The 26,074-nt window shown below is 41.2% G+C and overlaps 1 protein-coding gene across 6 annotated transcripts in view; it reads right to left on the bottom strand.

Moving 5' to 3' along the window:
• AFF1 (ALF transcription elongation factor 1) overlaps positions 1-26,074 on the bottom strand; it is a 169,114-nt gene that overhangs the window by 41,337 nt on the left and 101,703 nt on the right. For 4 of the 6 annotated variants that reach the window (XM_048848174.2, XM_075127501.1, XM_075127502.1 and 1 more), the window contains 4 exons: positions 12,569-12,664; positions 8,543-8,629; positions 7,173-7,209; positions 6,727-6,778 (listed from right to left, as the gene is read on the bottom strand). In XM_048848174.2, coding sequence (XP_048704131.1) covers positions 6,727-6,778; positions 7,173-7,209; positions 8,543-8,629; positions 12,569-12,664 — 272 coding nt within the window. The remainder of the gene's footprint in view (positions 1-6,726; positions 6,779-7,172; positions 7,210-8,542; positions 8,630-12,568; positions 12,665-26,074) is intronic. The other 2 variants (XM_048848176.2, XM_048848175.2) reach the window with 1 other exon arrangement.

Here is a 26,074-nt window from a genome sequence, read left to right as displayed (position 1 = left end):
AAAAATACAGGACATACAGTAATGCAGGAGTTCCTGTGTCCCTGAGCATAGCTGTTGTCATTGAAATCAGCCACTTTTTAAGCCTTTGCTAATGAAAATAAATCGTAATGAAATCTGGCTGTTCAGCATTCATGTCGTACAACAAATACTACTCTGTGAAGGAGGAGATCTGCCAAGCGATGTCAGTATAGCTGCAACCCCACAGGGATACATACAGAGAGTTCAGAGAACCTGGTTATTAATTATTTCTTTTATTTCCTGATTCCATAAAATAATATATATACGTATATACATATATACATATATATATATATAGTTTGTAGAACCCTCCAAAGAAGAAAGAATAAGCAAAATCTATTCCATAACTCTACAGAAGGACAACTTTAGACACTTCCAACTAAATGCTAAAATTTTGGAAATTGAATAGTAATGTCAGATGCCCAACATGTAGAACCTTAGAAACCTTATTTTCAGAAAGTCCTGAGAACCCACGTTCTAAAAATCCAGCCCCTTTAAGGTGCCCGAAACTAAGAGACCCCAAATTACTAGCCTCTTTCAAAAAATCTCATTAAACTCTTAAATGGAGAAAGCCAACTGAATTACATACTGCAAGTCAAAAATTTCTTTACCTAAATTATTTCTACCACCTTTCATTATTAAAAGAATTTTAAAGAGCCAACTTGTTACTATTTATGTTGTTTGTTTACTTCTTGCATTTTACTGAGTTTGGACAGTTTCACTTTATATACATTCAGCTTTACATTAAGAGTCTCAAGCGTTGGGTTATAAACATCACAGCGAAATGTTTTCATTGCTTTTTTTCTCCCCTCTGAAAGTTCTGAACTCCTGAAAACAAAGTGATACAAAGGACTGGCCATGCGAGCCTTAACCATACCGCTGCAATGTTTGAATGACAGTGAGCCAAACAGAGGTTCTTTGTATCTCTGGATTGGGTAAGTACCCCATATGCTGTTGGTAGTAAAGTGTAATAAATCTTTACTAATTTCATTTTTAATGACAAATTCTTTTGTTTGAACATGTTCTTGCAGCTGTTAAAGCAGAGTTAAAAATAATCTGCTTTAAAATGCATGTGTTCCTGTGGGATTCTCACATGAGTCAGAGCTTACTGGAAGTTAAACTACTTCGGTCCATTGCTTTTTGCATATGCACTAAATTAACAAATATTTTTTCCCTCTTCTCACAAATTCATCCATCCTCCCTGCAAAGCCTGTGCTCCAAACCAAGGTTCTGATCCTACTAACTTTACTCACTGAGTAATCCTTACTCAAGCAAACAGTCTCGTTGCAGCTAACTTGCATGAGTAAGAGTTTGCATGATCGACCCCTAAGCAAAGCTACAAGTCTGTTTTCCAGACAAAGACTAAGCTATTCAAGTATCTGAACAGTCTTTTCCCATTAACCTACATATTCTTGCTTTCTTGTTGGAGTCTAAAGCTGGAGTGTCCTTTTCTGAAATCAACGTATTGCTAAAAGGTGCTAGAATGACCATCTTGCAAAGTGAAGTCCTCTGATTAATTACAATACAGAAACAGCACAGGGTCAGCAGTAATGCAAGGATATACATACACTATCCTGTCTTAAGTGACTTCTATCCTGTCTTAAGTGACTTTTAACTTATGGGTGTTTAAATCTCCATGACTATTCAATCCTTCATCTTTCTGAAGAGACGGGCAACCAGAATGGCTGTTTTTTTCTGGAGGGCAATGCAGCCAACTGTTCTTTAGGAATTAGACAGACCTTTGGGGAATTAGTCATTAGAAGGTGATAACTACCACCTTGAGTAAACTCTGAGCCAGCCAGCCAGCCAGCGAATGTTTCATACTCCATTACCAATTTCAAACCACAAGTTTCAGGCTGCCCAGATGTTTAAAAAAAACCAAAACCCTACTAGGAACTTCTTTAAAGTCTGGGCTACAGATGCATTTCCTTCCAAGGCAACAAGACGATGTAAGAGAAAGCACTAAGACTGTTAGGAAGTCCTCTTTAAATTGCATTATTTTAAGAAGTGCCTTCCACTTAAGCTATTAGTAAATGAAACTGGTTGGTTGGCTCAACAAATAATTCTTCAAATGAGTCATGCTTTCAAATAGATAAACAGATAGCCAGTTTCCTACATAACATTTCAACAAGTTGTTAAATAGCCTACTTAAAGAAAATAAACCCAGACTAATATTTTTAAGACTTTAATTAGCTCAGGAGTTGCCATATTTTTAAGTGCTGTCGCATTCTATTCTGTAGTGTGTAGAAAGTGCAGCACATGTACACACTCATTCTCTCAGAAAACCTATTAAAAAAAAAAGCTTTCTTAGGGAAGCAGTTCTAAAACTAATGTAGCATGCCAGAAAGGAACAGCTCCACTGAATGCACAAGCTGGTCTCTCTGCAGGCCTGGTTAGAGACACATTAGCAAGAATGAACTTGGCGTCTCCCCTTCTAAAAAGAAAGGCTACTTCCATTCGAATTAAGCCAGGTGCTAACTTAAGGGCCTTATTCAAGAATGAAAGCCATCTGGGAAATCCTTGTATGTTCTATATAGCTGAATGCTTAATTTGGGCACACAGACGCATAGGGATTTCAACCTCTAATTAACCAGCACAAATGCTGTTTGTTTTCAGTCAACTACACTTCCTAACGTGAGCTACTCTAAGCGGCTGCATTTTCAGACAGTCACATGTATTTCGAAGAGCAAAGGAAGAATGTGCCATTGTATAAATGAAAACAAAAATCAGAGATGCATCAGTTCAAGAAGGCGGTGTAATTAAGTCTCTGGGCAAATCATGGCTTCCACCATTAGATATGCAAATCTAAGTCACTTCTCCTTCACACTGACTGGCTATGCATTTTGGTCGATTACACTTACAGACATCGTGGATACATCAACATCTGAGCAAAAACTAATTCTCATGTCCTGATAAAGCAGTCACCATTAAAAGACACATTTAAAATTAGATATTGCTGGGTGGCATCTGAGAGAATCAGCTTCCCTTTATATCTAAAATAAAATAATTCTGGGGGTAATGGCTTGTATTGGACCCAATCCTTCCTTGTGTTACACTTTGAGTAGTCATTCACACTTGTGCAAAGTGCATGAAGAACACTACTCGCTCAGAATTTACCTTTCACTGATACTGGTGGGAGCATTTTATACTCACCTGTGCCCTCTGCACAGCTGTCAACATGCAAGACAGTGGAGAATGAGGCCCATTGACTTTTTGATGCTTTCTATTGTACATCAAGCAGCTATAATTTACTTTGTTCTGGTAGGCCTTGTCTATGCTAGGGAGTTTTATCAAGAAAGGCTCACCAGTGCTACCTCTGATTCAGCTGCATTGGTGAGAGCCCTGCCTTTCTTTAACTCACACACAGTGCTAGAAACACTGGAAGCCATCACAGCTTAGGCTCTGCCATGTCTCCCACTGATTCAATATAGCTGGGATTTTTGTTTTTTTTAAATGGAATTCCCTAGTGTCCTTAATGATGGGAGAGAAGCTACAGAACTACTAGGCAGAACCTCAGAGTTGCTGTGTTCTGGAAAACTGACCCTCTTCTAACGAGAATGGTCAGGAAAGCATCCTGCTGAACTGGTGTTGAAAATAGTTTAACGACTAGTGTAGAGGAGATTAAGCACCACTACTGCAAGCCTGGGTAAAACTTCTATCCCTGCCTACACTAGGGAAATTCTGCAAAACTCTCCTACAGATATAGCAGCAATGTTGGGAGCCCCACGGTAGACAGGGTGTTGGCTACTGCCAGTATTTTATGCACCGTATCAATTAGCTGTTCCAAACAGAATTAGAAAACAGAGTGTCTACACTAAGGCTCCCGATGTTACTATTACCAGTGGAAGTGAACTTTGAAGTATCTAGCTCAAACTACCATCACAGTGAAGCCTGAACAACACTCCCTGGGAACCTGAGTAGCACTTGAGTAGCTAGACTGTGTTGCCACAGCTTCACTGCTATAGTTATTCGAGCTAGATAGATCAAAGTTAGCTCTGGTATATCTACCTGTGCTGCAGTCACACCTGTGATTCCAGCAGAGAGATCCCCCGAGAGCTGCTGACACTGGTACTTTTATCTAAAGGAGAGGAAAGGGAAGAAGTCATTGAAGGTGTGTGTGGAGGGGAGGCGCGGGAATCGTTGGTGGGAAAGCAAAGGCAAAAGAGAGGGAAGAGAAGCTAGGTGGCCCAATCTATGGGATTCCAGCCAGAAACCCTTAATATGGCATGAAAGGACAACTAATGGGCCCAGATGGCAGTTGGGTATGTTTAGTAGATCTTACAGCACTCAGATACAAAATCCCTTCAGGCTCAGTTCAATTGAGCAGGAAAGCCAGACCACAGGCCAGTTCTGCTTTTCCCCCATCCCTGTTCTGAACAATGTTAAAATGCCTAATTTCATTGCTAGTGGTTAAAACAGAGTCCGGGTGGGGGAACCTCTCTCCAGTTTGTAACACTCAGGGCTAGTCTACACTGGCAACGTTAAAGCACCAGCACTTTAACATGGCTTGGGTGGTAGCCGCAGAGCGCTGGGAGAGAGCTCCCCCAGCGCTCTAAAAAACCCACCTCCATGAGGGGGCATAGTGTTTTTTCACACCCCTGAGCAAGAAAGTTGCAGAGCTGTAAATTGCCAGTGCAGACAAGCCCTCAGAGAACAACATTCCTATTAGTAACATTATGTGGCTTTAAATACTGCAACAATTGCTAAACATAAAACGATTCAGCAATTACCCTGCTATGTGAATTGCCCTTGGGTAACTTAGCACTCTTTACTTGAAACTTAGTCTTATACAAGGCTCAGAATCTATCAATGCTGCCATCTGGTCTGGTTAACCTTACAGGACTAAATTTCATCACACAACAATACTTTGAAACAGTTAACCTAATTCCCTGGTTACTGTTTTCACCTGCTACTAATGCTACAAAGTCACTGTGTTACAATTATTAACCTTCTCTACACACATGAAAGAGAAAAATGAATCACTTACTAGCTGGCATTCCCTAACACCCACCAGCCCCCTAAACCTTTTCAAAATATAAACACTTAAATTCAGATTTTCAAAATGCTCAGCCATGGCCTAACATTGGAGTTTACTTCAATGGAAGCAGAGTTAGGCCAACACAGACCTTCTGAAAAATCTTACACTAAATCAACCTTGTCCCAATATTCCTGTATTAAAATTAGCAGAGAAAGTATCACTGCAATTCCTGATACCACTAGGAGGATTTCAATGTTACATACAAAGGCCTTGACTCCTAATCCATACAGGTGGAACCCTCTGCCTTGAGGAACCACATTGATGTCCTTGGGGCCACACTGCACATCTGATTGGGACCATAGGGAGTAGAATGAAAGGATCGGTGTTTAATACAATCATATCTAGGCAAGGATTCCTAAACTTTTGAAAAATCTTATTCTCCAGTCTATAAACTAGTTCTTTATCAGTGGCACAATGTAACGCGTATGAAATCCAAACACCCACTTGGCTAAAAGCTCTGGAAGAATTAAGCAGTTCTAAAAACCAAAGCTAAACGGATATGTAAATTTAGGAGAGCAATATTTTAATGGAAGAAAAATGTACTCATAAAAGTTCTCCTATAAAACAGGAAAGGATTTAGTGGAGAAAATTCTTATTTCACACACAGAAATGAGGTCACAAAGTCACCTCTACTTTTCCTTTCAGCAAAAACCATTCATCAATAGTTTATGTGCGGTCATAGTAGTTTTCAAGTTATACCCAGTAAAAATGTTTTGTGGACTAGAAAATCTCTCTCATTCAGAACAAATTATAAATTTACTGATCTTAGAAAACACAACTAACAAAGAGAACAGAGGCAAAGCAAATAAGTAGCCAAGCAAAGCAAATAAGTAGCCAATAAGAAACCCTCATACTATGCAGCTGGCTAACAGACTGTTTGCTACAAACACTGAATTTTTAATGTTTGGCTTAAGCACAAGCTTACACCCTAATTTTCAGAAGCAGAAATAAAGACTCTCTCTTTATTTGAAGGATTAAAAGAATGATTCACCTTTAAAACAAACAGGAAACCAGCAATAAAGTCATTCATGAAACTTTTCTTTTGGATAACTGGAAAGAATAATCCAAGAGACCAATATTATCTTTATAATCATAGAAATATCATTATTGGTCTTTTAATAATTTTAATCTATAGTTTCCCAAAATCCAACAGCACACTAAGTGCTATAAAAATCTGAATTTGAGACTGAGGAGTAAGTGCTTGACTAGTAAATCAGAACTGCAAGTACTTCTGTCTAAGAGAAAGAATGGTACTGGGTACTTTACTAATCTTCATAGACTTTAAACTATATACATGAAAGGAAACAGAAGCACATTTGCATTTAAGACAAGAACTTCATGTGCTATTTGTAGTTCAAACAGTGTGAAGTATGGCTAGATATTAAGCAGTGATAGAGACAGAGCAAAAAACTTCAAAGCATATCATCAGTAATATTGAAAAAACCCAATTCATTAAGGGCCTGATCTAATGCGCACTGAAGTCTAATGTAGTCTTTCCATTGACTTCAATGTGTGTTGGATCAGACCCTACATTTATTGAAAGAGGATTGCTAAAACTTCCATCTCCACAAAAATCCAGTAAACCAGGGTTTAAAACAGGTAACGCCCACCATAATTCCATAACTGCAGCTCACTGAACATATCACCAAGAAGTGAATCTGGTTACTTACGATGTTCCTTGCTGTGAATTAGGCAATGCTTTTGAAGGTGCATCATACTGCTCTGTAAAACCAAAGAAACACAGTGGGTGTTGTACACCTCATTTGTGCCATATTTTATTGCACTGACTTTTTATTTGTGTTTTTAAATAACTTGATCTTTGGGTCAGGAATTTTCACAATCATATGATGCTGATCCAGCATATCACCCTGGCTATTGACCACTCAAGACACACAAAATAAAGATCAAGGCCCCAGTTCAACAAAGCCCTCCGGCATATGCTTAAATTTGAGTATGTGCTTAAGTTCATCCCTTCTAAATCACTTAAATCCTTTTGAAAATCTCTCCCCTATGTAACACACTCACTCTCCAGCCCCTCCCCCCCGCCCTGCACCCTGTATGGATGCTCCCTTTATAATATCAAGTCTGATTTGGATTTTTTTTTCTTTTTACTTACTCTGATTCTGTATTACAGATCCAACAAGCTGGGATTCCTAGAAAGAAAGAAAGAATGAATAAAAGCTAAAAATTAAAATGTTTATAAAAAGTTGAGAGAGACACAAGGTGGGTGAGGTAATATATTTTATAGGAACAGCTTCTGTTGGTGAGAGAGACAAGCTTTCAAGCTTACACACAGCTCTTCTTCAGTTCTTTCAGAGAACTAGACCTAATATAGTATCAATTATAATAGCTGTCTGTTTGCAGTTATCTGCATTTTGTTTCTGGAGGCATAGGCCCGATTTTGTAGAGGTGTTGAGCACTCATTCACCGCTCTCAAGAACTTAAAATAGACTTGTGGATATTCAGCACTTCTGAAAAACCAGGCCCAACAGTTTCAACTGAGTTACCTGTTATATGAAAATCTGTTTTGTTGAAGTCTGACCTTCTGTCTTTGCGATGATGCAGAACCCTAAGATGTACTGAGATCATTTATCATGGACATCGTGAGACGTACTAGTAATGTCAACAGTACATATATTATTAGTATGCTGTATTAATTTTTGAATCATGAAATAAAGTGAAAAGAAGATTTGGTAAACATTTAGGAGGATACTTTTAAAGTGATAATAAAGAGTAGTAATTGTTTATGCTATAAACACAGATGAGACCTTGCAAATCTTTGTGAAAGTATGAATTATTTTTGAAGACCAAGATCCTGACAAATATACATTAGGGTTTTTCTTTTCCTGATTATTCATCCAAAGTTTTTCTGTTGCTCAAGATGTGTTGTATAATGGACAACGAGACTTCAGTGCAAAATAAAAAAGGTAGGAGAGGATTACAGCTGGACACATACAAGAAGTTTGCAGCCCAAATAAACCTAATTACTCAGAAGCAAAAGCTAACCTAATTTTGATCCAAAAAGATGGGTTTAAAATAAGGTAGAGCGACTTCATATTTAAAATCCATCCTGCTTTCATTTCATATCTGCGTTTTCTAAATAAAAACAAAATCTAACAGCCAGTTGCTGTACTGGAAGAGATGACCTCAGGTGAAAACGTATCCTAGTTGAAAGCTTATTCTTAGGTCATGTCTGCCCAACGGGTACTATAGCAACAGAGCTACAGCATTGTAACCCCAGACTGTAGACGCAAAGAAACCCAACAAAAGGAGTTTTTCCATCACTGTAGAAACTCCACCTCCCCAAATGAAGGTACCTAGGTCAACAGAAGCATTCTTCTATTGACCTAGTTACATCTACACTGGGGTAGATGGATTTTTCACACCCCCGAGCATCACCGTTATGTCAACCTAAGTTTTAAACGTAGACCAGACCTTACACATTAAAAAGTACGTGGGGAGGAGGGGAGATTGTTCGTTTTTTACCTTTATTGGAAAAGGAAATTTTGAAGGCTCAGCTGTGCTAGGCGTATGGATAGCTGTCAAGGGAGGTGGCCATGAGTGGGTCATTTCCTAGAAAAGAATTAAAAGAAAAAGGATAGATATTAAATGTTTTGGTTTTTTTAAACTACTGATACCCAGGAGAAGTTCTACACCGTTCCTATTAATACACTGAAAAGTCCCTGATGGGCCTGCTTATAGCTAGAAAATTATTTAGAGAACATTTCCTGTGAAATTTACATTCTGGTCATTCTCAATACAAAGCTATGGCCCCTAACTTGCAAACACTTACACATGGGGGCAGTCCCACTGAAGTCTGTAGAGTTAAGTATATGTCTAAGTGTTTGCAGGATTGGGGCCTAATACATTCCAGCTATTAGAAGTAATAAAGGCAGATGCAAATAAAAACTTAATGCAAGCTCTTTGGCTTTCAAAGTGCAGGACTTGCCTATTATGAAAGTCACCACAGTCACTGATGGAGACACAATGGATAAATAACTGATGCCATTTTAGAAGGCTTTTCATAATACCAAGGGGTCAACCAGCGAACTCTGGCTGCAACTAAACTTCTCTTACTATCTGCTTTTAAGCAACCCACTCAGATTTGGAGCTGAAACTGCCTCCATTGGCACCATTAAAAACTGAGCATTCACTGCTCCGGGTACCTGTGGTATGACTTAATCCTTCAGAAGCCGGTTATCCTGAGATTAATACATTTTAATGCCAGAATGGAGAACTATGATCACCTTGTCTGATCTCCTGCATAACATGGGCCATAGAATTTCACCCAATAATTACTGTAATGGGCCCAACAACTTGTGGGTGAACAAGCACCTCCCTTTTAGACAGGGGTAGTCAATAGGTGGACCGTGGGCAAAATCTAGACCACCAGACACTTTTTAATGAACCGCCAAATCTGTTTATTTACTTATCATCATCATCGCAGTGTGAAAACACACATCACAGTGTGTTTCTCTAGAGTCTGGACCTTGACTATACCTTGACCAAGAAATCTGGACCTTGGGGAAAAAAAAAATTAAACTGACTACCCCTGCTTTTAGGAATAAAGGCAGTCTCAATTTAAAGACTGAGTGATGGAGCTATTCAAAACGCTTTAAAAACTGGCCAGTTTCAAGGATTTTCCTGTCACCACTGGGGACCAGTATAACTGACAGGCAAGCTGAACCCAGGAGGATTGGGTCCAGACTCAAGGAGGGAAACAATCCTGATGCAATTCTAGCTCTTCAGAAATCCCTCTTCCCTTCTCACCTGCATTCCAGATATTCCCCTCCTCCCACCATTGCTAGGTGCCATCTTCTGGTGCTTGTTCCTAGCCTGAGAAGCAGCAGGGTACAGAAGCAACTGGAATTGGTAGGGCGTAAGGTAGAGAATGAATAATGCCTCTTGTGGCACTCAGGCCTTGTCTAACCTAGGATTTTAAAAGTGTGTTGTTAGAAAACATTAGCTACTGTTCTAACTTATGTGTCTGAAAAAGTCTAGTGTAGACAAGGCTCTGCCTTTAACACATGCTCAGCTCGCTGAGTTGCAGCCTCATCTAGACAAGGCCTCAGGGAACATTGGGGTTCAAGAAATTAGAAGACCCTGGTTACATCCAGGAAAAATGGCACTTACTTAGCTCCTGTCCCTTAGCTCTTAGAACCTTCTCCACCAGTGCTACTCAAAGTGGTGGTCCGCAGACCGGAGGCATCGACTGCCGGTCTGCGAGCACATTGGAAAAAAAATGCCAGTCCCCCACACCAGATAGCTTGAGAAGCACTGCTCTAGACAGTACTCATTCCAAGGTCTAAACATAAATCCATAGGACTGGTCATTTCCTCCTTCTCATCCCAGTAGTATTTCTTATCTCATGTTCCAACATACACTTTTGCGTTTAACGAACAAGAATTTCCCTTATTCCCCAGTCCATATTCTCCTCTTTACTCAGCCTTAAGCTCATCGTTCTGAATTGGTGTCATCACAATTGTTCCTCACGGAAAAAGAGTATAAAGCCAGGCACTGACTTCACTGGAGTCAGAAATGACCGAATGAAATTAGCATGGCAGAAAGATCACTGCGAACGGAAACATCTGCTGTTTGACAAAGAGTTTACACAAATTAACAGGTAAATTATTTGTGCATAAGTGTTCCTCTTTGTACCACAGTCTGACGCAATCTTCTCTACTAGGAGCAACATGAGGAAAGCTCTGAAACATCTCTAGCTTCCCAACCAAATCACATTTCAAAGAAGGATTTTAATGTGCAGAAGAGATTTACATTTAAAAAGTCCACATTGTTATATTTGACTCTACAAACATCCATTAAGGTGGTCAAGTGAGATTTCTGTGCATGAGCTGCGGGCGGAGTATTTTATAGACCTTATCATCATCTTTATGAGCCTCTTATCACAGCTACTCTAAGTAAATGTGTGATCATATCATCATTATCTTTGTCCTCTTTCTCTCTTCACTCCTATTGTTTCATAGAATCACCAGAGTGGAAGGGACCTGTCAAAAGCTCATCTAGTCCAGTCCCCTGCACTCATGGCAGGACTAAGTATTATCTAGACCATTCCTGACAGGTGTTTGTCTAGCCTGCTCTTAAAAATCTCCAATGATGGAGACTCCACAACCTCCCAAGGCAATTTATTCCACCCTGACAGTTTATTCCACCCAATTTATTAACCACCCTGACAGTTAGGAAGTTTTTCCTAATGTCCAACCTAAACCGCCCTTGCTGCAATTTTAGCGCATTGCTTCTTATCCTATCCTCAGAGGTTTGTTGCATTCACTTGCTGCAACTTGTTTCAAAATTAGATTACAAGCTCTTTGGGGCATGGACCACGTCTCCATATATTTGTGCAATGCCTAACACTTTGGGTTCCTAATCATGATTGGTTCCTTTGGGCACTACAGTATTAATACTAATCAGAATCTGTTATCACACAGGAAAGCAGTGTATTTCCTAAAATGTGAGGGGAAAGGGTAGCACTTACGCAATGGTAACAAATATTGCACCTGGTAGTAAGTTTTTGTAGGATCATGTCTCAAAATGAAACAGTGCCCTGATTACATATTCTGGTTATGACTGACAGGTCAGAATATTGACTCTTTGAAGCAACATTGAGGGAAACGAGTGGTAGAAATATGCATCCCTGATGAGATACAGAGCATTGGACCAGGGTTTAAAATCCTTGAAGTGCCTTTTCAAAATTAACTTGACTAGCTTCTGAAACAAATACATTTTCACACAATAGGCAGGAAGATGCTACCACTTAAGCCACCTACTGTTTGTATTTTCTACCACTTCTTATGAAATAGACCATCATCTTATGTGATAACCCTACTAGAAGTTCGTTGAACCAAATGCAGGAATGCCAGGCTTCTGGACTAGCTTTGCAAGAGCAGACCCTTAACTACCATGAATGTCCACTGGCTGAATGGCAGCGTTCTGCATTGATCTGCAGAGGTGAGATCTCCAGTCTCTAAGGCCTTGTGTACACTGTCACTTTACAGTACTGAAACTTTCTCGCTCAGGAGTGTGAAAAAACACAACCACCCTTGAGCACTGCAAGTTTCAGCGTTGTAACGTGGCAGCGTAGACAGTACACCAGCACTGGTTGCTCCTTCCCGTGTGCTCTCTCCCAACGCTGGGGCCGTGACTACACAGGCCGGAGCAGCGCTTTAACATTGCTAGTGAAGACATACCCTTCGTTTCATTCTCTCAGCCAGCAGGAACTGAAAGCACTGATGAGTTCAACATCTCTGGGAAAAGCAGGCTTTGCATTCAAAAACAGCAACCATCTAATTAAGATGCAGATTGGGTTGGTTCCATAGTATTTATTCTATGTTGCTTGTAAGCCATCTTCTGTATTTTATCAGAGGCATTACTTTTAGATTCTGTAGGATGCACAACGAAACAATCCTGGTAGTTGCATTGTGGTCTGACACAAAAGAAGCACAATACAATTTCTCCCAATTTTGCCTTTTAATAGGAAAGTGAAAAGAGACTCACTACACAAGTATCTGTCTTTAAGCAACTGAAGAGTTGCAGTGGTGCGCTCACCTTCAAAATTTCTTCAACGCAATGGACTTCATTGGGGAAGGTTTGCTAAAATGTGAGAGAGAGAGAGAGAGAGAGAGAGAGAGAGAGAGAGACTTCCATTAATTCACATGAACACTTCATCTGAAATCAAAGATGAACAAAGGCATTTACTGATCAGATACTATAAATTTTGTGGAAGCTAGTAAATAAAACGTTGATTAAACTAAAGATGTGCCCCCAAAATAGAGGTTATTAATACTAGGAGTGCTCTTACAAAGCTGGGGCTTTCAGGTCCTTGCTGAAGGGAACGAGGATTGGGGTGGGGCAAAGAAAGGTGAGGCTTCTATCCATAAACAGAAGCATCTGTTGGATCCTATCATGTGCTCATTCAACCTCAGCTGTGTTTCCGGCTCATGTTCATGTCTTCACTTCTGAGCGTTAGCTTTGCATTAACCTTTTTTTTGTGATAAACTACATACAGAGAAGAAAACCAAGCTCATTTATTGGAGACACTTGACTTACTTGACCAACAAGGTGTCCCTCTCCCCCCAGCTTCATGACCTGCTTCGTTACCTTTACCAAATCAAGTGCACCCAGACCTGCCAGGTAGTGTCAGAAAATTGCTAGAAGAAACACCAGACTGAGAAGTAGAGACAGAGCTGGGTTAATGCACAGACAACACAGGTCAATGCCGAAAGCCCCAGCTCCTTGAGTCATGTGATTACATCAGACTCTGAGCTTTCATGTAAAGACAGTTTCTAGCTCCTATAGTTGTGATGAAAAGCGTGACAATATTACCCAAGTGTAACTGATGTAGTGACGTCTGCCACAGTCTGCAGACAGCCTGAAACAGCCGCTCTGGGGGGAGAGGGAGATGGGGGATGGGCAGCCCCATGCATCTCAAGGTATGTTAACTCCAAGTTTCACTGCTCTGGGGCGGGGGTCCTCTCAAAACCACTCCAGCAGAGGATGCTGTGTGTGGCAGGAGGAGAGTGCAGTGGACCTGGCCCACCCAAGGAGCCAGGTCCCAGAAGCTGAGGTAAGTAGCATGGGTCCCCCTGCCTCTCTGGAGGTGAGGGGGACTCCTGCTACTTCTGTGGGAAGGAAGGCCCCATGCTGTTGCCTCTGCACACCTCAAGGAGTGGTGAGTGCCTCCTGCCACTACAACGAAGTGGGGAAGAGGGTTACAGCAGAAGGGCAGATCCTCAGGCTCTGTGCCTAAAACCATGGACTGCCCACAGGTGTGAATGGAGATCTGGGGCAGAGTCACTAACATTTGCCAATGATATAGCACAGAGCAGACGTTATAGCTTGTGCAGAGAAATTAGTTTGTTTTAAATATCCCGTTGGATATACACGGAGCACAACGAGTAACAAAACCACCTAGTAGTATCCACAACACTCAGGCCAGATCTACACTATAAACTTACATCAGTAGAACTACCTTATTCAGGGGTCTGAAAAATCCACCCCCCCGAGCAACGAACGCAGTTATACTGATCTAACTCCCAGCGTAGACAGCGCTACGTTGATGGGCGAGCTTTTCCCGGCGAGATAGCTACCGCTTCTCACGGAGGTGGATTAACTGCGCTGACAGGAGAAGCTGTCCCGTCCGCGTAGTAACGTCTTCACTGAAGCGCTACAGAGGCACCACTGCACTGGGTCAGCATTTTAAGCGTAGACCTGCCCTAAATGTGGAGGCAGCCAGGGAGGCAAGAGGAAGACAATACCTCAGACCTCTCAAGCACACAGATATAGAAGGTACCAACTCAGCCAGCTGATGCACAGTGGCATATGGTTATGGTCTACTGCACAAGGGGATGCTCAGTGGCAAAAAATTAATAGGAGGCCCTCTCATTCCAGCACCAAGAACAGCAAAGACTGTGAAAAATGTCAACTGACAGGACAGAACACTGCTTCAAAGTATCCACCTGACGTCTGGCCAGGGAGAACAAGCCTTCCTGATTTGTGTGTGTGTTTCTCATTGACTATTTTCTATCCTAGTAGCAAAAGGCATCTTTTATACATACCGCCTCATACCTGACTAGCATCAGCCTTAGCCCAAAAATAAATAAATAAATGAAATCAGGAAATAATTTAATAAGCTCCATTTGTCGAGCAGCTGCAATCACCAACTTGTGGTTAAAACCAACTTTTTATCCTTCATTGAGAGCATGGGGATCAAACCAAAACATCTCACTGTCAATGTAATTATGGAAGGGAGGAGGCTAGGGAGAAGGATTCTCTAACATTAACTAAATGAGGTCAGAAAGCTGCAGCTCTTGACCAGACCTCCACAGTTACCTGCAATAAAAACAGCAAAGCTGGCAAACAAGGGTCCTCAGTGCTGTCACTAGTAGGTCACTCTAACCTGCCACAGGTGTTTTCCATGTGTCTCACTGTTCACATGTGGAAGAGGCAAGAGCAGACACATTCCTTTCCCTAGCATGCTAAACAAATGAGTATATTTCCTCCTCATCCCTGTAAAAGCTAGCAATATGTCTACATTCATGTACTGGAAATTCTACCTTTTCTCCGCAAAACGAATGTCATGGGTTTGATTCTGATCTTTCTTACACCAAAAGTCACTCCTCTGGGTTAAATGAGTTATGAGTTACCCAGATGAGACATCACTGAGATCTGAGTGTGTGTGTGTGTGTGTGTGTGTGTGTGTGTGTGTGTTCATTCGTTCAAGAGACAAAAAAAGAAGCAAAACTCTTGCATTACTGTGGTGGAGATATAAACATATCACAGCTCACATTGCACAAAGGAGCTCTTCCCTTCTTTTTAATGTCAGCAATTGTAACCTGTAGTCCAACAGTCTAACTAAGGTTTGGTCTACTCTAGCAACCTAGGTCGGTATAACTACATGGCACGGGGGGTGTAGAAAATGCACACCCTTGAGCGATGCAGTGACACCGACATAACTCCCTGTGCAGACACTGCTATGTCGACAGGACAGTTTCTCTCGAAAACATACCTACCACCTCTCAGGGAGGTGGAGTACCTATGTGGATGGGAGAACCCCTCCTGCCAGTACAGGTAGCATCTTTGCCTCCGCTGCAGCATTTTAAGTGAGGACAAGCCCTTAGGTCCCAGTGTCGCAACTGGCCAACGCCCCACGAGCTCTAAAAACATGCATGTCCTCACACTGAAATGCAACAGTCTCACCTGAGAAAAAAACTCTTCTGAAAACATTCTGGTACAGCAGGGGGGGTCTCACGTTTCATTGCGCCGTGACCCCCTTCTGACAACAAAAATTACTACACGACCCCAAGAGGGGGGACTGAAGCCTGAGCCTGCCCGAGCCCCGGGTGGGGTGGGGAGGCAAAGCCAAAGCCTGGGCCCCACTGCCCCAGGCGGGGGATGGCCCACAGCCGAAAACCAACGGCTTCAGCCCCAGGCAGGGGCCTGTAATCTGAGCTCTGCTGCTCAGGGCTTCAGCCCTCTGACTTTGGCTTCGGCCCCAGGTGGTGGAGCTTGGGCTCCAACCCTGGACACGAGCAAGTCTAAGCCAGCCCTGGCGACCACATTAAAATGGGATCGCGACCCACAGTTTGAGAACTGCTGCTGTACAGCATGCAGCACCTGAGAGGACCAGTTACAGAAGGGATTAAAAAGGTTCTCGAAATAGTGGATAGACAAGGAATTAGGTCCACAGCCTGGCTCAAGTATCAAAGTCCCTTGGCCTTTATAATATAGTAACTGAAAATCAAGTTCACTTTTCTGATACAGGATCTCACTGTATTTAGGGGTTAATTGGTGGCAAAAGCAGAACACTGTTAACTGAGGCAGGAGGAAACCAACCAGGGTCAGTTCTCTTCTCTCCCTGTCTGAGTTCACGCCCCTTGACTCACTCAGTGCAGACCTGCTGAAGTAGAGTTTCTGAGCTTGGTTCAGTTTTCTATACCGCAACTCCTTACTGTGAAATCATCAGGAGGATTCAGTGTGATTCTGTACGCCCATGACTGCCGGCTGACTGTACAGCACGGTGCTCACAGGCTAGCAAGAGACAGGAGATACCTTCTCCCGGTACAGTAAAGAACACGCAGCTGAAACACCCATAGCCCCGAAAAAAACACTTCAGCACTGGGCAGTGACAGCACAGCACTGTTTTCTCTACTATATTTTATTGCAAGGGGATCTTACCTGTGTCTTCTAAGATATGTCACATTTGACTACAGCCATGACCGTAAGAGCACAAGCAATTCTGGGGATATCCATCTGCTTTTACTCTTACGCTAACAGATAAATTCAAATGTAAAATATCTACAGTAATGAGGAACTAGATGCCACTACAGGAGAATCTCCCTTCCCTATCACCAACCCCCCCCTCTCCGTAAAGAGAAAAGTCAAACCTGTGTTCCTGAGAAATTTTTAGGTTAATATTTGTACTCTGATATGTTGCCCTGTGATAGAAAAAACTGAAGGACACATCACCACCAATAAATGTGCAGGTGGCAAAGAGAACTGTTGCCAATGAATGGACTGGCACCATCTGAATCAGATACACATCAAAATGTTTACTTTACAGGGTTCAGTCACAAACTGTCCCAAGTAAAAATGGATATTTATTTCCAGTGCCAAAAAAAAAATTATGACAGAGCCACTTGAAGTTACAATTTGGTTTTGAGGACCAGATTCTCCCCTGGTGCTGTGGGTCAGCACCAGGATTTCTGCATTATTTTCATGCTGATCCTCTGTGGGGTGTAAGGGGTCAGCTAGCTAAACGACCATGTGGGAGCGTCTTAATACCTCCTACACAGTGCAGAACCGATCTCTCCGAATCAGCCTAGTCAGGGTCTGAACAGAAGATGAATTTGTGGGCCCACGAAGGGGCAGTGGATCTGCACTTATTAGGACCCAGGGACCCCAGTGTCCTGTACAACCAGCACAGAGGGGCTACAAATGCTATTTCAGCCCAGAAGCAATGGAATTGCAATGTCAAGGGGCTGTCAGGCCATGGGTTGGGAATGGGGGTGGGGAGGGAGAAGAGAGGTGCACGTGTGTGAGAGTTTCATTTTTCTGGGTGTTCTCCTGCGCCCATCACTGTGGTATCTGAACAGCCATGAGTTCCCCTCCCTAACCTTTTCACACCCCAGCCATATAGAACTTGAATTTCTGGGCTTTATGTAGGTGGAGAGAATATTACTCAGAATGAAGAATGTAAATCTCTGCTTTGTTTCAACATGTTTTCTAACATTAAACCACCTTTATTACCCAGAAGCAAGCATGTTCCTTGCCAGTTCTGTAGAGAGGAGAGGACTTGGGGGAAAAAATAATTGTTGTCCAAAGAAGAGAGTTAAAAAATCCCAAACCCTGAAGTACAACAAAGAAAAAAAATCATAAAGCAGCTCTATTGAACAATTGTGGGTTCAGAACATTAAATAGGATATGTTGTTTTCTATCCCTTTGCGCAGTTTTACAGCCTTTAGAGAGAATACTGTAAACATTTACTCTAAGGAAAACTAGATTTAACACCATGCATATTTTCTGGCTGACACTGCCATTTGTACACACTCCAGCTAGGATTTCTTCATGACACGTTCATACTAAATTTCATTTAGGGAATGATGCAGACTCCACAAAGAACCATATTACCACCCCCACCCCTACCCATCTTAGTTACATGCACAAAACCATAGACATGATGCCTACTGGCAGAGTATATTTAAAAGCATCCAGAAAGCATATGTGTGATGCTGGCAGACCAAGTCATCAGCTCATGATGAGAAGGAGTTCCCCAGAGTTATTCTGGGTAGCCCTGAGAGACTTTAGGGAAACTGGCAGATTACTACATCTCTGCTACCATTTGCAACTACAGACTGTACTCACCTGTACATATATTTTATCTGCTTTAACATCTCAATAACTCTCGTTTCCTTTTCTTAGCTAATAAACCTTTATTTAGTTTACCACAGAATTGGCTACCAGTGTTGTCTTTAGTGTAAGACCTGGAGTACCAATTGATCTGGGTAAGTGACTGATTTCTGGGGACTGGAAGCAACCTGAATGTGATGTGATCTTTGGTGTAAGGGACCATTTAATCACTAAGTCCAGTTTGTCTGGGTGACAAGATAGAATGTAGCATCTAAGGCAGCAGTTCTCAAACTTCTGTGCTGGTGACCCCTTTCACTTAGCAAGCCTCTGCGTGCGACTCCCCTTAGAAATTAAAAACCCTTTTTTATATATTTAACATTATAAATGCTGGAGGCAAAGCAGGGTTTGGGGTGGAGGCTGCCCCCCCCTCCCCATGAAATAACCTTGCAACCCTCTGAGCGGTCCTGACCCCCAGTTTGAGAACCCCTGATCTAAGGGGACTGTATGTGACTGCATGGTAAGACTGGTATAGTGATCCAGGAGTTCACATCTGGTACCTGCTGGGTGAAATCTAATGATAGAACACACCACCAGTTTGAGGTATCTTCCCTGTTTTCTGATTGTCTGCCCTGAGGTAACCGTTCTCAGTTGTGAGCCACTCCAGACAACGTGACAATATTCATTTTCCATGAAACAAGGAGGGAAAAAAAGATACTACAGACTCGCATCGTAAGATTTAAAAATGTGCATCTATGAAAGTGGTATCTGCAGTTACAGTAATTAGAATACTATTACAAGGACTAATAGTTCTCATGCTTCATGGGGGCATAAGTTAACCTTTAGGAGTAGGGACAAGAAAAAAATAATTATTGCACCACTATCTAGGTGCAGTATGGGCATTTTGCTTTTCTCTAAAGCACAAGGTGATGGCTAATGGCAGAACCTGAATGATGGACTACATGGACTAATAAAATGCTCCTGTACAGCAGTCCCTTTATTCAGTACTCTATTAGATGGTGGTTGTGGGTGCTTTTAGGGAAGTGTTTCTCTCTTCACGGACAGAGAGAAATAACAAATACTGGAAAGGATTTGGCTTTGTGTGTTAAAAGCCAAACAAAATAATGCTACTGATGGGCTTAATCCAATGTACTTCAGCACATGAGTAATCGAAATCAATAGTAGCACTCACACACTTAAAAATGCTGAAATGCTTTGCTGGATCAGAAACAATGCTCAGTGGTTTGCACGATCAAGCCCAATATACCTTCAAGCATTTCCCCGTATGTAGAGTTAAAAAACCATCACAGACAAACAGGGAAGCAGAAGACAGATATTTAATAGTCTTCCTCTAAAACAGACTTCACCAATCCAGGGCAGGAATACGTGTTGGGGGAGAGAGGGAGTTCCTAATTTAAGAAAGTATGTTAAAATAAATTCTGCACAGTCCTACTTGACAGAGGACAGTGATTATGTGGCAAATGCCGCAGATTCAACTTGGTAACCAAGTCCATGTGCCTTAAATGACCATAAAGGTTGCTGGTGTCTCACACCTTGCACAACTCTGCTGGGCATTTTGAAGAGGGTCGGGAGGAGGCCAGAATGAGAAGGATCGAGGTACTGGTAGTCAGCTATGGCACAGTGCTATCTGGTGCACAAATGATGTGCTGTATCTGATCAAAAGTTCATCTGGCAACCAGTAACGGTTCAGTAACCAGCACAGGGAGTAATGAAGAGGAAGATACAACTTCAGTTCATCTGGCCTGAGGAGACCCTTTTGTATTGACCTACCACAGCTGGAAGGTCATGGCAATAGGAATAGTGCTGCTGCTTTGGAGGCTGGTGGGGGAGAGAGAAAGACTTAACAGCATGACAACCCAAAGTCTGTCATACTATTCAATAAATGGAAGAGATGTCTGAGGTCCCATTCTCTCACATTCACTCAGAATTCCAAGAGCTTTTTAAACTGTTACTTTTTAAACTGTAACAAAATGCAACCAAAATTTTCCAAGCTTCGGAACCTAAAGTTGGGCACCTCAATCCATATTTCGGGTCCAAAAAAAAAAAAAAAAAAGAAAAAAAAAAGAAGAAAAAAAAAAGTGGCCTGGTTTTGAGGGATTGGGGAATTCTTAATCCAAACCCCTCTGGTGTACATTTAAATGTTACATTTCTTATGTAACAGAAAGCACCACAATATTCTACAATTATGGTCCAAAACAGTATGATTACACTATTGTGAACTGTACTGGACCATTGCCGTGGAATACTGTTGTATTTTAATTCTTCCCATTAAAGCAGGTGTAGGCATAAAACAGGAAAAAAGAAAAATACATACTTTGCCAGGAGATACAAAATATATTTTAGAAAGATTAAATTTATATTGTGAGAAGTCTCCAGATCCAGGAAAGAAAGTATTACAATACTCAATCTGGAATTAAACTAATAAAATGAAATATATTCAGAAGGTGCAATGGCTAATACATAACTGGTGCCAAATTAGGAGGTATTCATTGTAAGCTTAATTTCTAATACTAATAATTTTTTTCATAGCTAGAAGATCTCTTACTATTAAATCATTAGCAGACAACTGGAAAATGTCTACACTTCTGTGAGATATGACACAAACTGTGACATACACCTTGTGCTCCTCCATCTCCTGCACACCCTAAAACAAGACAGTTGCTACATTTAAAAAAAGAAAGCCATATGCTTCACATATATGAAGAGGTTCCTTTTCTCCCCCTCTCCACGCACCCATACATCTTTTAACTGGATTCCTTGCAAGGTGTGCAACATACACAGTAGTTTAGAGCATTTGCTGTCAACAAAATTGTTCTCAAGACAAAACTGGCCGTACATGACTTCACCAATCACAGGGTGTCGTTGATTAAGCAAATGAGCACTTTTAAAGTTGGCAGCAAGAACGGCATACCGATTGTGCAGAGATCTGTAAAGCAGATTCAGATGCGGATACTAACTGGAATGGAAGTGAACTGCCTTTCACGAAAGCATTAAGGTGTTACGGACCTTTCTGTTCATTCCTGCAGCACTACTTTCCACACCGCTGCTTATCTGCACGCCTACTACTGTCACATTCTGTTTAGAATTTCCTTTGCGATATCCTGTACAGAACAGACAGCCAGTTTCTCGATATTGATCGTACAGGGTAGAGCTGAATATTGGCTTGAGTAGTTGCAGAATTGTAGATTTTTTTTTATAAGAATTTGATATTTGAGCAAATATTCTGACATTTTTCAATCAAAAGGACATTCGGATGTGTATGTGTATATCTTCTAAAAAGAAAATATATCAATGTAAGAACTAAGAATACTATAAGTAAGAACTATACCATGTTTAACTTCAGATGGACTTTTAACGTGAAGAGAGCATCCTGAAAAGTTCAAGGAATGCAAGCAGACACTAGAGATTGAGCCTTCAACCCATGCATTCTAGCCCACTGGCTGCACTGCTAATTTTGTTTGGTTACTGGTTATGACCTTTGTCACTAAAGAACTATTAAGGCGCAAGGTAATCTATACGCACTAGAAGGTAGCGTTATTTTAAAAAAGTCAGATTAATCTCAGCTGTTTTCTATTGAATAAATTGGTGCTTTTTTAAAACACAAAACAAACAAACAAAAAGGTTAAGTGCCCTGGCTTTTGCCACTTGAATGTTATGAAGCCCAATTGTGAATACAACAACAAAACTGTGTTTACAGGCAGGACTTATTTGAAAACCACAAAACAAAGGAAAATTAAGCTCAAGGCTGCTGCACTGTCCTCAATTCACCTGTATGTGTCTAGTTACTACAGCAAAGGCTTCAGAGCTGGGGAAGACCTTGCATATTATAGGAGTTTTATTATCTGCATACAGCAAGACAAGCTGAGGACAGCACGGCATCCTATCCTCAACTACAGTCTATTACCTGTATTCTGGGGGATTTAAACTCTTTCCTCTTAACATTACGAGAATGTATTTTTTCTGCATTTTGTTAAAATAAACTAGTCCACAATTGAATCCAGAAATATACTGGGGTAAAACAAGATACATTCTAGGAACCCTGTTACTCTTGTTACTGGATGTGGTAATGTTCTGCAATGTATAGTAGAAGATTGTTAAAACATCTAACAGGAGTTGGCCTGGTTAGGCCCAAATTTTATATTCTGATTGATAGAGAGAGAGGCACTCTTATGGTGATGGGCACCAGTAATAAGAACCTGAACAGATGCTTTCTAAAAGGTTAAGATGTTTTTTTTCTTTTTTATGAAATAGATCATGGATGTCTTTGGCCCACACAGGGCTAAAATATGGCTCATGGCCACCCTCTCTTTTCAGGGGTAAGACTAAGTTACTTTAGGTTTTTACTGCTGCTAAACTCAAACAGTGAGTAATTTCTATGCTTCCATTATGGATGATGTATGTAAAAGCGAACAGGAAGGTCACGTGAATTTATTTCTGGCAACAATAATTTATGTACATTTATAACCAAAGTACACACTGTCCTATCGGCAGGCTGTCAACATGGATGGCCTTTGTTGGCATATTTGAAAGAGGCTTAAATGTTGCTGCAGATAAGGAATGTTAATTTAACAGATCTATTTTTTCATCCAAATCAAATCTCTTTCATAGTGGAGCTTTTGGGGCACTGGAAATTTATTATTTTATCAAGAGTTCATGGAAAAAAGGTCTTCCAGGTCTGGTCTCCAAGAATTTGTTTTATGCACAAAACATTTTCCTTTAACAATTCATGAAGCAGCATCCGTCTAATGCTAGGTGATTTTCTTCCTATGCAAAGTTCTGTTATTAATCTCAACAGTGCAGATTTGCTACCAATACAAAACAAGACCAATAGATAGAGAATAACTAATAACAATGTGATCATGTCAGATGTCCCCAGATTCACATGCGTTTTGTCTAGCATGTTCTTACCCAATATAACACATGACCGTTTACTGAACCCTAAGCAGCCTTGCCTGTCAACCCAAGGAGAGTCACATAAATGCAATCCCATTTGCAACAGTTCACCAGTGACCTTTTGAATGAATCAAAAGAAGTAAGGGACTTTCCTGCAGTCGGGAAAGGGAGTAAAAAAGAGTGAGGAGGAGCACTGAAGTTTGGAGAATCGGACAGGAGCTCTACGGGGAACAGAAGGCTCGACCACTACTGTCAGCTTATCTTCTGCATGCTTCAGTCCCTACTGAGGATATGAACTTGCATGAAAGCCCAGAGGAACCTGGGGAAAGCTCTAGAGACCAGATACCAGAAACCAACAGCACTGTGTATATAGGGACACTCAGTAATGTTAAGGAGAGTCAACTAAAGGAGTGAAGTCAATGTGCATAAATGAAAGCATGTTTAAACCCTGGTGTGGATGCTTTTATTCAGGAGTATAGTGGCCTTAGATCACAGTAGCTCCTCTGAAGAGGTTAAATTATAGCAAACTAAAACTTTACTACTGAATGAGATTATCCACACAGGGATTTAATGCACTTTCATTTATGCACATTGATGTTACACCTTTAGTTGATTTGCCTTATCTTTCCTGCATGTCCCCATACAGACAAACCCCAAAAGAGGAGCAGCGGTCATAAAAAGTACATCTTCCTGCAGAGCTAGTCCAGGCTCTTACCCAAGTGTTGCCTATTCCAGATACTACCTCCAAAACAATGATCAAAGATTGTGGTGCTTTAAATCCAGGCTAGCTGGCATGGTTGCGTGTATAGGTTTGTGCCCAGGTTCTCCTTTAACCAGATTGGTAACCCTCCCACTTTGTCCTCCAATACCTTTCCACAATTCCTCCTAGGCCATATTTTTGTCTCCTCTACCTACTCCCTTCTCCTGCAAAGGCACTGCTGCTGCTCCTGTATTTCCAGCTAGGCCATGGGTTTACTGCATTGTTTGAATGAAAAAGAAAAAAAAAAAAAGACTGAAAGCAAAAGAAGGTGATGACTCAAACACGCTGTGCATGAGGTGCTGGTGAAAGTGATTGCCCACAACAGCCCCCTGGAGCATAAAACCACATTTCTGTTTCCTGCCACAGGTTTCACCAGCACCTCCCCCTTCTAACAGGCACGAATAGATATTCTGTTTGATGTGTTATTTAAGGCACCACTAATCATTTTGGATAAACATAGTTTCAGCTGGCTGGGGAAGCCAGACAACTCTGGAAAGCTTACGCTCTAGGTTTCTCTACCCAGGAGCGTAGCAGCAGAAGCGAAGGCAGTCTCTGGTTTTAGGGACGGATCTTACTTCTCCTGAAGTCAATGGCAAAGCTTTCTGTGACCTCAGTGGTGCAGAATCATACTCTTACAGGGGCCGCAGATTAGGAGCACAAGCTTCGAAGCCAGCTGGCACCTCTTCACAGCGCTGCAGGGTTCCAGAATCCACAGCACACTGAAGAGTACAGTATAACCCTGGGGCACCTTACACAGTTTGATTAACCAAAGCTCAGATTGTGCAGCTTCAGTCCTCAGCTTGCATCCAAGCCATGCACCCACCCGTCCGAGACAGTGTCCTGCAGAGATTTTTAAATGGCCATTTGAAAAGGAATAGCATTTTTCAATGCTTACTCTTGTGTAAAGTATTCTTACACCATCTAACACAGGGCCATTTCCTGGGGATTTGGGAGCAAATTAGAGTTTAATCTTAATGGACATGCACTCTTAACTTGAAATCTAATCAATTGTTAAAAATGAGTTAAATACAGATATGACACGTACTTTTGATCATCCCCATAAACTTGAGGTTTTATCATCATATTTTCCTGTTTTTAAAATGCCTCTCCCACCTGTTCTTGTGTGAACGATCCCCACGAACCCCTGGAGAACTGACCACTACACAGGGGAAACAGTAACTTACTAAACAGAAAGATCTGTCAAATGCACAAAATAAGCAAACGGGTGGAAAAAAAGATGACATTTCCCTCTGTAGTATCTTTCAGTTACAGAAATCTTGTGTTTCTTGTAACAATACCAGATTAAACAATATTCAAAAATAAGTGATTTTTTAAATAATGAACCTAAGTCAATGGGAGTCTTTCTACAGACTTTGGATCAGGACCCTAGGGAATCAGGCTCAGACCTTGGAAAGACTTGCTTAACTTTAAGGAGGTGAACATTCCCATTGACTTCACAAGGACCAGGCTTCAATGGGACTACTTAAAGTTAAACACATGTGTAAGGCTTTACTTTTTAATTCTCTCTTCAACTATGTGATTTTTGCATTAACCCCAAACACACACTTACTTGATTTAATTGATTTTAAGGTAAGACAGGACTGGTATGATCATTTAGTCTGACCGTTGAGGAAGCCATTTACTTAAGTTTCAAACTCTGCAGTAACTGACAGCATCCCTAATAAATGGCTTGGGAAAATCGTAAGATTTTGAAGGCCATTTTTTATTAAATATGTTGTTTTATTAGGGTTAACTCCCACTGAAACCAACAATCCACAGATCTTTATCTGACAACAGGACCCTTTATACCAGATGATTGATTCATTATAGGAAATTCAGGAACCCATCATCAGTGAAGCTTAAATTTGTAAGAAAGGAGACTGAATTTTCTCAGGAAGTAGCCCAAGACTATGGAATTAACACCGGACTCACTGCTTTCAGAGCCAAGAATAAAACTCACTTTGACTTATAGCTTTTCCCCAACA

The sequence above is a fragment of the Caretta caretta genome, chromosome 4 (genome assembly GCF_965140235.1).
Source record: "Caretta caretta isolate rCarCar2 chromosome 4, rCarCar1.hap1, whole genome shotgun sequence".
NCBI lineage: Eukaryota > Metazoa > Chordata > Testudines > Cheloniidae > Caretta > Caretta caretta.
The sequence above is the reverse complement of the archived record's forward strand: the minus strand, read 5'-3'. Positions and strand labels throughout refer to the sequence as shown.